This window comes from Nelusetta ayraudi, unplaced genomic scaffold (genome assembly GCF_046127955.1).
Source record: "Nelusetta ayraudi isolate G7.1 ecotype Tasmania unplaced genomic scaffold, CSIRO-AGI_Nayr_v1 ptg000135l, whole genome shotgun sequence".
NCBI lineage: Eukaryota > Metazoa > Chordata > Actinopteri > Tetraodontiformes > Monacanthidae > Nelusetta > Nelusetta ayraudi.
The window spans coordinates 14960001-14971185 of NW_027466185.1; the positions used below are offsets into that span (position 1 = coordinate 14960001).

At 53.3% G+C, this 11185-nt stretch overlaps 1 protein-coding gene across 2 annotated transcripts in view; it reads left to right on the forward strand.

Annotated features, from left to right (window-relative positions):
* Window positions 1-9317, forward strand: part of LOC142877115 (semaphorin-6C-like) — a 15358-nt gene extending 6041 nt beyond the window's left edge. For both annotated transcript variants that reach the window (XM_076011496.1, XM_076011498.1), the window contains exons 6-21: window positions 394-495; window positions 700-790; window positions 862-987; window positions 1316-1404; window positions 1854-1943; window positions 2038-2165; window positions 2453-2584; window positions 2663-2818; window positions 3549-3722; window positions 3795-3935; window positions 4279-4356; window positions 4534-4610; window positions 4705-4749; window positions 6573-6832; window positions 7360-7479; window positions 7563-9317. In XM_076011496.1, coding sequence (XP_075867611.1) covers window positions 394-495; window positions 700-790; window positions 862-987; window positions 1316-1404; window positions 1854-1943; window positions 2038-2165; window positions 2453-2584; window positions 2663-2818; window positions 3549-3722; window positions 3795-3935; window positions 4279-4356; window positions 4534-4610; window positions 4705-4749; window positions 6573-6832; window positions 7360-7479; window positions 7563-8693 — 2940 coding nt within the window. In that variant the 3' untranslated portion in view covers window positions 8694-9317. The remainder of the gene's footprint in view (window positions 1-393; window positions 496-699; window positions 791-861; window positions 988-1315; window positions 1405-1853; window positions 1944-2037; window positions 2166-2452; window positions 2585-2662; window positions 2819-3548; window positions 3723-3794; window positions 3936-4278; window positions 4357-4533; window positions 4611-4704; window positions 4750-6572; window positions 6833-7359; window positions 7480-7562) is intronic.
* Window positions 9318-11185: the final 1868 nt, after the last annotated feature.

An 11185-nucleotide genomic window follows, 5' to 3' on the forward strand; every position in this document is an offset into this window, starting at 1 on the left:
ATGCCAGGCGCGCACAGGAGCGCGTTTATCCTAGCAGAGTTTCGCTGTCAAACACACGCACTCACGAACAACCTTTGGCGCAAACTGCTCTCGGGTTTCCAGACCGCAACATTCACACCTGTTTCAGGTGCCACATTTGTGGGCGTGTTTGCGCCTGCATGTCATTAGCGCAAAAACTTTTGTGGATACCAGCATCTGTGGCGCAGATTGCAGACGCAATCTCGCCGCAAAACGCACCGCATTTTACCGCTGCGCGCCCTTCTTTGAGGATCTGCCCCTGAGTTTTTGTGTGTGTGTGTGTGTGTGTGTGTGTGTGTGTGTGTGTGTGTGTGTGTGTGTGTGTGTGTGTGTGTGTGTGTGTGTGTGTGTGTGTGTGTGTGTGTGTGTGTGCAGGACGAGTGCTACAACTACATCAAGGTTCTGGTTCCTCGCGATGACGAGACTCTCTTTGCATGTGGCACCAACGCCTTCAACCCCACCTGCAGGAACTACAAGGTACTGCACCCATTGGCCAGGCCATTAGCGTTAACCCGCCAATCATGCCAATTAAATGGATCGTTAGCCAATGAGGAGGTGTAAAGTCACACGTCCGGAGGTCTCAAATGTCTTCTCATGAGCCGGGCTGTTAGCAGGGTTAGCACGGTGATGGCGGTGCAGTGATTGATGAATGAAGACATGTGATTGGTCCCTGTTGGTCAGATGGTGTCGCTGCAGCAAGTGGGGGAGGAGCTGGTGGGTCAGGCCCGCTGCCCCTTCCAGTCGGCTCAGTCCAACGTTGCGCTGTTCTCTGGTAAGTCCACACACACACACAGGGCTGGAAGCTAAGGGGATAACTGCGCTAATCATGTGACTTCCTGTCAGGTGGTGACTTCTACTCGGCCACCATGACAGACTTCCTGGCCAGCGACGCCGTCATCTACCGCAGCCTGGGGGGGGAGGGCCGGCCCGTCCTCAGGACCGTCAAGTATGACTCCAAGTGGCTGAGAGGTGAGGGGGCGGGGCTAGAAGGAGGGGGTGAGGTTAGAGGAGGGGAAACAGGGAGTGGGGCTTGAGTGGGAGGGAATATGGGGCTGGTTTGGAGGCGGGGCGACATCCAGCAACCATGCCCTGCAGGTCACATGACTTTTTCAGTGGTCACATGACCTTCTGCTGAGCCTTTTCTTCATTAGCACGTTAGCTTTGTGGACATCAGCAGGGACATAATTTCCTCCTGGAAGGGTGAATGGCGTGGGGAGGGGGGTGGCAGGTGCTCAACGGCATTCTGGGAGTTGAGCAGTGTGACAGGAAGTGACATCACCTCCCCTCCCCTCCGCAGAGCCTCACTTTCTGCACGCTATCGACTACGGAAACTACGTTTACTTCTTCCTCAGTGAGATCTCAGTGGAGTACACAGCCCTGGGCAAGGTGAGCACAACTACTGCACAACTACCGCACAACTACTGCTCAACTACCGCTACAACTACTGCACAACTGCTGCACAACTACTGCACAACTACATAACTACAACTACTGCTACGAGTACAACTACTGCACAACTACTGCTTCTACTACTGCTACAACTACAGCTACACAACTACAACCACTGATACAACTACTGCACAACTATAACTACTCATACATATACAACTACACAACTTCAGATATATAAATCTACAGCTACTCAACTACCACTACACAACAACTATACACCTACACTAAGATAACTACAGCTACACAAGACAACAACACCACGGCTACAACTACACAACTACAACACCACAGCAACAACAGCAAGACTACAACTACACACCCCCACCAGCACCATCAGCAGCATGCAGTAGGTATTGAGATGCTGTTCCCTCTCTGGCCTGCAGGTGGTGTTCTCCAGGGTGGCCCGAGTGTGTAAGAATGACAATGGGGGATCTCCTCGAGTGCTGGAGCGACACTGGACCTCCTTCCTCAAGGTGGTGGTGGTGCTGCTACTGCTGCTGACACCACATCACATGGTCACATGGTACCAAGTGACTGACTCTGTGTGTGTGTTTGTGTGTGGTCCAGGCTAGGCTCAACTGCTCCCTCCCTGGTGACTCCTTCTTCTACTTCGACGTCCTTCAGTCTCTCACCAACGTCCTGCAGGTGGAGGGAGAACCAGCTGTTGTGGCAGTGTTCACCACTCAGGCCAACAGGTGGCACTCTTACACACACACACACACACACACCACACATGCACACACACAGCAGGACACAGTCTAGAGGTGTGTAGTCCTCTCAGTCTGCAGAGCTCTCCTGGTGGCTGGCTGGTGGTACTGCACCTGCAGGCTGCTGGAGGTGGACGTGCGTCTCCAGCTCCACTTCCAGCAGCCTGCAGGGGGCGCCAGCAGGCTCCTTGGATCAACCCTGCTTGTGTTCCACTGTGCTGTGTTGCATTGCGGTGTGCCAGCTGACTGACCTCAGTTCCACCTCCATTTCCCAGCATCCCCGGCTCCGCTGTGTGTGTCTTCTTCATGGTGGAGGTGGAGCAGGTGTTCAGCGGCAGGTTCAAGGAGCAGCGCAGCAGCGACCTCTCCTGGACGCCGGTGGCCGAGGAGCAGGTGCCCCGCCCCCGGTGAGAAGCCCCGCCCCCTGCTGCTGACTCTGCCTACTGATTGGTGCTGAGCTGTGTGTGTGCGCCCCCTGCCTGCAGGCCTGGCTCCTGCGCTGGAGACGGAGCAGCGCTGGACTTCCAGTCGTCGGTGCAGTTCCCCGACGAGACCCTGACCTTCATCAAGACCTCCCCCCTCATGGACCAGGCCGTGCCTCCTGCTGGGGGCTGGCCCTGCTTCACACGCACCGCCAGCAGGTGGCGCTCTGGCACACACACACACACACACACACACACACACACACACACACACACACACACACACAGATACAGGTGTGGGGTGTTTGTGGGGTCCTGGTCCAGCTGGTGCTGATGTGAGGACCTGCTGCAATCCAGTGATGCACCATACTGCTACACAACTACAACACAACTACACAGAAAGAACAACACAACAACAACTACAACTATTACACAACTACAACTGCAACACAACTACAACACAAATTCTACTACCACACAATTACCACACCAACTACAACACAATTAGAACACAACTATCGCAACACAACCATTACAACAACTATAACATGAGAACATAAATGCAACAACTCAACACACACTGTAACCCACACAGCAGGTAGCACACACACACAAAGAGATAGACACACTAACAGATACTGTTGTCGTCCTGCATACTATAACACCAACTACAACACAACAACAACTACAACACAACAATGAAAACTACCAGAACAACAACTACAAGATTATTACGACAACACAACACACACCATCACCGACACTAACAGCAGGTGGTGCACGCACACACACACACACACACACACACACACACACACACACACACACACACACACACTAAGTCACATACACACACAGATACACAGGTACAGGTGTGGGGTGTTTGTGGGGTCGTGGTCCAGGAGATGCTGATGTGGGCACCTGCTGTGGTTCCTGTGGTTCCCCTCAGGTCCAGGCTGACCCAGGTGGTGGTGGATGTGTCTGCGGGGCCGTCCAGGGACCGGACCGTCCTTTTCCTGGGCTCTGAGGACGGACACCTGCTCAAGGTCCTGGTGGGCTCCGTCACCAACCACAGCCGCAGCTCCAGGCTGCTGGAGGACCTGCTGGTCTACGACCCGGCCAGGTCTGGACCCTATCAAGTCACATGACCCCACCCACCCGACCCTACCCTGCTGACCCTGGTGTGTGTGTGCAGGTGTGACGTTCGGGGCCAGCAGGACAGGAGAGTGGTGTCCCTGGAGCTGGACAAGGAGCACCATCATGTGTTTGTGGCCTTCAGCAGCTGCATCATCAGAGTCCCACTGAGCCGCTGCAGCCAGCACGGAGCCTGCAGGAGGTGAGCCCCGCCCCCTCAGCTGGAGCCCGGACCCCTTCTGGAGCCCCTCCCCCATCGCTGGAGCCCCGCCCCCTCACACAACTCCACAGCAACAGCACTCCTGCACAATCACTCAAGTCTAGATGGTGGAAACTGTGTGTGTGTGTGTGTGTGTGTGTGTGTGTGTGTGTGTGTGTGTGTGTGTGTGTGTGTGTGTGTGTGTGTGTGTGTGTGTGTGTGTGGCCATTCCTGTCTTGGTCCTCCTGGACTTCCTGTGTCTGTTCTGCTGGCTCTGTTTGGTTCTGATGGTGCTGCTGGCTCTGTTGGTTCTGATGGTGCTGCTGCTCTCTGTCTCCCCCTATAGGTCATGTCTGGCCTCTCGGGACCCCTATTGCATCTGGCTGAGGACGGGCAGCTGTGCCAGTCTGGCGCCAGGATTCAAGTACGTGTCACTTTCTGTCACTCAATCCCTCTGTGTGTGTGTGTGTGTGTGTGTGTGTGTGTGTGTGTGTGTGTGTGTGTGTGTGTGTGTGTGTGTGTGTGTGTGTGTGTGTGTGCGCCATGTCTTGATTCTCTTTGCTAATAGCTCCCCCTGCTCCTCCTTCATCTTCTCCTGCAGGGCAGGGTTTGACCAGGACCTGGACGGTGACCACGCCCCCTTCTCCCTTGGCCCCTCCCACCCTGACGGCTGCCGTGGTGAGACTGTCGCCCCCTTCTGGTCACATGGTCGGATTGTAGGCTGAATGGAGCGCTCTGATTGGTTCTGTCTGCTTTCTGTTTTTTTTCACAGCTGGTGTCTTGGCCACCTCCCACCACCAGGGCCCCGCCCCCGACGGTAAGAAGCTCCGCCTCTAACCCCACTCTCACCCAATCACACGTTAGCGAGCAGCTAACAGCAGTGCCCCTATCTGGTGGCTGGTTGTACTACTTTGAGACACTGTGACAGACGGACAGGAAGTTAATCACCCTACAGGTCCAGGCATCCTGCCAATGCTAATGCTAATGTTAGTGCTAAGTGGCTAGTGTTAAAGTGCATGTGTTAATGCAGGCTGTGGGTCTCTAGTGGTCGGTGCTTGTCAGTGCAGTGGCTGCAGTGGAGGATTTTAACGCCCGGTTCACACTGGACGCGGAAACGGCGCGACGCGCCGAGCGTTTCAGTTCGGCGCCCATGTTAATCAATGTAGTGGTCAACACGAGATGCGAATGGGTGCGAAGCGCCGACGAAATTCGCTAGCGAGGCTCGAACTGGTTCACATCAGACACGAACAGCTCCGCGACGGGCGACAAGCGCTTCTGCTCAGTTGCTGTCTTTTTTTCACTCCCACTTGAGCTTTTTTTTTTAATCATTTTCATCATCGTCCCCCCGCCCCGTAACCAACCCGCGTCGTTGCTCACTTTTGTAGGTGTGTGTGTGTGTGTGTGTGTGTGTGGAAATAGAAACACATTCAGGTGTCCATCTCAAGACCTCTTTCATCATGATCTCACTGACCAGCATCTCTAGGATCAAACACGGACGTATTTTGATCAAGTCTTCCTCTGTGTGTGTAGGTGTGTGTGCGTGTGAGATTAAACAAATGCACGCACATGCGTGTTTGTCATTCGTTTTTTATTTTGAAATTAGTTTATTTTGAAAATTCACCAAATTTTCTCTTTTTTTTGAGCGACTTCCTGTACTACTGACGAGGATCGCTCGCGGCTCACGCACAAAATAGAGCAGACCCGAAACGACAAATGCATGGTGCGAGCCGCGCGCCTGTTCGCGTCTGGTGTGAACCACCACATTGATTAACGTGGGTGCCAAATGGAAGCGCTCAGCACTTTCGCGGCGCTTCCGCGTCCAGTGTGAACCGGGCGTAACTCAGCCTCTTGATGTGTGTTCAGCCAGACAGCACACACACACACACACACACACACACACACACACACACACACACACACAGTGAGGAGAATTCTAACATTAAATGTGGCTGCAGGAGGAGCTTCACCTGCTGCTGCAGTGGAGCGCATTCATTCTTATTCAGCACACACACACACACCTGACACACACAAATGTGTGTGTCAGGTGTGTGTGTGTGTGTGTGTGTGTGTGTGTGTGTGTGTGATGCCAGCTGTCTGACCTTTAAAGTGCGGCAGCAGTGTGAGTGAGCAGCGTTTCAGGTGGAGGAACAGAGAGAAGAGGAACCTTGACAAGGTCTCACACACACACACACACACACACACACCCTGCTGTTCCTCCTCTCTTTCTGCTCCACTGTGTGAATACCAATGCAGAGCTGTAGGGGCGGGGCTAAAGTTTGCCCAGTGCGTCTTGTGACACTGAAGAGGAGCAGGTGTGTGTGTGTGTGTGTGTGTGTGTGTGTGTGTGTGTGTGTGTGTGTGTGAGGCAGAGACAGACTGGACCATGTGACACAGCAGGCTGGTCCAAACTGGTCTTGGCAAGGATCCAGCAGACCAGTTGGCGGGGGTGGGGGAGGGGCCTTTAAGATCAGCTGACCAGCGTCAGGACAAGCCAGTTAGCATGCTAGCCTGTTAGCCTTGTTGTCTCAGTGGAAGATGTGAGCATGCTCAGTGACCTCCTCCTGATGGTGACGGTAATGATTAAGCTGCTTCTGATGATGATGAAGATGCCAGTGGTGATGAAGGTGCTTCTCCCCCCAGGTGGAGGTGGTCTCCTGGAGCACCAGCAGTCCTCCTCCTCCTCTCAGGTCCACTACACTCTGCTGGTGGCCAGTGTGCTGCTGGCCTTCCTCCTGGGCGCCGCCTTGTCGGCCCTGCTGGTATCCTGCTACTGCGGCCACCAGGGGGCGGCGCTGGGGATGGGGGCAGGGCCTGAGGCTGCTCTGCCCCGCCCCCTCTCACTGCGCTCACTAGCCAGACTCAATGGCCTGCTGCTGCTGGACACCAGTGCCCAGCACAAGGTGGGCAGGACTTAGAGGGGCTGAGCCACGTGTCACGTGATGGTGCATTATAAGGAATAGAAAATAGAAAAAACAACAGAGTTTGAAAAGTTAAATATAAGTTTTGCAAAAATGCATAGTTAAAAGACTTAAAAAGTGTCAAGTAATGTAAGTACTGTAATGTAACATAATATAAAAGACAATTATAATATATTTATAATATAAAATAATTTAATAATAATATAATGTAATTAGTTGCAACTAATGGAAAACAAAGTATGACACTATACCATTTAGAATATAATAATAATATGTACAGTAATATTAATATTAACATCAGTAAAATTATGGTATTAGTATTAGTCACAATAATAATAATGATTTACTATGCATTATAACATGTTAAACATAATATAATATAATTAGTTACATGATTTTTGAAATATAATATATTATATGTTATTATTGTATCTAATATATAACATTTTCACAATTTAATCTAATGTAAGGTCCAAAAAAGAAGTCATGTCATCCTGCTGTGTCCTCAGGAGGAGCAGGTGGGCGTGGCCTCCCCCCCCAGCATCTACAGCTCCTTCCTGTCCAGCGGCCTACTGAGCCCCGCCCACCAGGGGGTGCTGCCACCCGACACCGAGCACAGCCAATCACCGGTGAGAAGGAGCTACTGGGGGGCGGGGCTTGACCTCAGTGTGGGTGTGTCTGACCTGCTGGTTGGTCGCTTTCTGTTTTCCAGGCGGACGGCGAGCTGTCAGGCCTGCCCACCCCCTCCCCCTCCCCCTCTTCCTCCCCAAGCCCCTCCCCTTCGCTCAGCCCCTCCCCAACCCCCGACCTGTCAATTAAGGACCTGAGGGGGGCGGGGCTCCGACCGCAGCAGCGCCAGAGGAACCACAACTGCAACAATGCGGCTGCTGAAGCTGCTGTAGCACCACCCACTCCCACTGAAGCCCCGCCTCCTCCTGCTGCTGCAGCCCCGCCCCCTGCCACCTTTTCCCCACCCTCTCCTGGACCCCCCCTAAGCTTTGTGGCGGTGGTGGGCGCTGGCCCCTCCCCCTCTGGTCTCCTGGCCAATGGAGTGGCTTGTGGCACTGGGGGAGGAGGTGGTGGAATCAGCCCCAGGCCCCGCCCCCTCCAGCCCTCCCTCCCCCAGCCGGTGGATGTGTCGGCGCTGGACGAGCTGCTGCAGCACATCCAGGAGGTGGCAGCGTCGGGCAGCGCCGGCATCAAGGTGCTCACTTCCTGTTCCTGTGGCCCCGGCCCCTCCCCCCACTGTGGCCACGTCCCCTGCTCCTCCTCCACTGACTCTGCCCCCTTCTGCAGAGGGCGGAGCCAACCACAGACACGCCCCCACCGCTACAACAGCCAGCAGAAGCAGCAGACGCCTACTTCCTCCTTCTTGACTCCGCCCACTGCTCTAAGCTCCGCCCCCACCTCCAGGATGCCAGGAGGGGGCGGAGCTCCGGTGAGCCGCCATCACTCCCAGCGACACCAGCTGGTCAGGGTGGGCGGTGCCCTACCACGCCACCACAGCTTCCACCAACGGGGGGCGCCACCTCCAGCGCTGCCCCTACTGGCCAGGATGAACAGCAACAGCAGCAGTAATGGCCCGCCACCACCAGGAGGAGCAGCACCACCACCACAACCAGGGGGAGCAGCAGCACCAACCTGCTGCTTGACCCGGCAGCACAGCTACAGCGGGGGTCCGCACCACCACCAGAGGGCGCCACCCCGCCCCCTCCTCCTCCGCAGGACCTTGTCACTCAAACCACAAGTCCCGCCCAAACCGCTCTTCCTGCCAAATGCGGCGGTGGTAGAGGAAGGGGGGGGGCGGGGCCTCTGCATTGACAGACTTCCTGAGAGCCAATGAGAAGGAGGCAGCGGTGGCGCTACTCCAGCAGAGACACCTTTTGTATTCGAGAGCCTGATTGGAGGAAGAGGGAGGAGTGGGCAGGGCTTCACTGTCAGACTGATGAGTCATCAGGGCTGAGATATATATACACACACACACACATTTTATACACTTTTTCTCTCATACAGACGCACTAGCGCGCACGCACGCACGCACGCACGCACGCACACACACACACACACACACACACACACACACACACACACACACACACACACACACACACACAGGAATGTCCTCTATACCATATTGGTATCTGGCAGCAACACGGTGCCACCTGCTGTCAGCTGGTTGGTCAGCAGCGTCACTTCCTGTTCCTGTCTTCAACACGCACAGGCTGGACTACAAACATGGCCGCCGGAAGCTTTGCAACTTCTTCCAATGGTGGGTGGAGATGGTGGCTGACTAAGCTCCACCCACCAACATGTAGAATATAGCTTGAAGACATTTTGTTAACTGGGGGGGACAGGAGGGGGAGAAGGGAGGTTGGGAGGGGACTCAGCTGCCCACTTCCTGTTTGTATGGTACTCTTGACCACAACTTTATTTAAACAGAAGCAATAAACAGCTGCATGACTCTGGAGCACCGCCATGATGTTCTGTCCAATAAACAAGCAGCACTGAGCCTGGGGGGCGTGGTCACTACTAGCTAGCATACACCACTAGCTACTGATGCTAATGATGTTAATGTGTTGCCAACATGGAAACCAGGCAGTTTGAACTGCACGCTGCTTTGTGGGCGGAGTCTGGTTGAGTTATTTCAGATATTTCCTCCAGCTTCCTGTTTCACCTGATTCCTTTTCCTCCTGGAGCTTCTCCACCTGCTTCCCGTTCCACCTGCTGCCTGTTCCACCTTGACCTTCTCCACCTGGAGCTCCTCCAGCCGTCCAGGTCGATGGAGTTTGTTCGAGCAGGGGGTTGATTGAGCTGCAGGAACAGTTTGGTGGATCCACACCGCTCCCAGCTGGCCAGATACAGGACTGCAGTAGTAGTTGCTGCTAACAAACCGACACCCGTAGGGCAGTAGTACAGCAGCAGGGGGCGCTATGACAGTCGTCTCAGGTCAGTCAATTAGAAACAATTATTTTGAAATAGTCGATAAAGTGGGTGACGTAGATCGCAGCAGTTAAACGGACAGTCCCGCTAGTTTGTGTGCTTCACCGTGTATAAAAAAAAACCCAACTGGATTCATTTTCTGACCGGAAGCAGCCGCAGCCTTCGCTTGATCGACCCAGTCAAAGCCGAGCCGATGGGGAGAGAGAGACCCCCCCCCCCCCAAAAAAAAACACACACACAAAAGTTTATTTATAAAAACCTATATTTAATAAACAAAGTTTCTCGATTGTCTATTTGTGTATGAAATGCGATGTACAAACATTTTGCAAACTGGAAAAATTGAGTAATTAGGAACAACACGTGTGGTCCGACACGGAGAGGACTCCGGGCGGAAACAAACATGGGCTCACAATTTAGCACAACACAACTTGTTTTCACACACAGCTGTTTCCTGTCTCCGAGTGAACTCGTCCTGTTTTCTAGAAGCTTCTTCGAGCAGAGGGATAGTTCAAGCACGAATCTGTTTAATTCAAAATCTGTTTCACCTTCGTGCGGTTCAAACGGGTGTAAAATGGTGAATGGCCTGAATTCATAATTCCTCACTTGTCACGGGGACAACTTGAGGGATTTTATACTACAGTTGCACGTTCACCCAGTCATACACACACTCACACACCGGTGACAGAGCACCAGGAGCCTGGTTGCGGGTGCGGCGTCCTGCTCACTGACGCCTCGGCGGTGTGGCACCGGTGGCGGCCGGGACTCGAACCGGGGACCTTCGGGTTCGGGGACGAGCACGCTACCACCTGAACCACCACCGACCCGCACTTTAATCCGACAAACTGTCACTTTTAATGCTACTAGCGCCCAGAGTTGAGCAGAAACCTGACCGGAAGTCACCTGCCAGCCGCTGTCCGTTAAAAAAACAGTCCTCCGGGTTCAAACTCGGTGTGCTTAGTTGTTATTATAATAAATGTAATATAGAATTACTATCAATATAGAAACAGACGTGTGAACCCCCCCCCCCTCAGTGTAGTAATTAATAGTTTGAACGTTAATATATTTCCTTCCGAGTTTCCGACCGGAAAGAGCTAGCTTAGCATGCTAACGGCCTCAACCCACTGTCGCAACCCGATCTTACATCCACGCCCCAAAGTGCAAGGAGGAAGTTAAGAGACAGGAGGGAAACTCGTCGAAACTGTTCCCGGAAGTCACGCTCACTGGCTCAGTGCTCGGAGTGATTTTTGTGAATATTTTGTAAAAACAACTACAACAACCATAACAACAAACAAGAAAACAAATGAATATTTTTGGAGACATTCTGGTCCAAGCTCTTGTTATATTTTCTGGCCGTATGATATCTGGCCTAAATCGTTTTTGAATAATGGCCTGCAT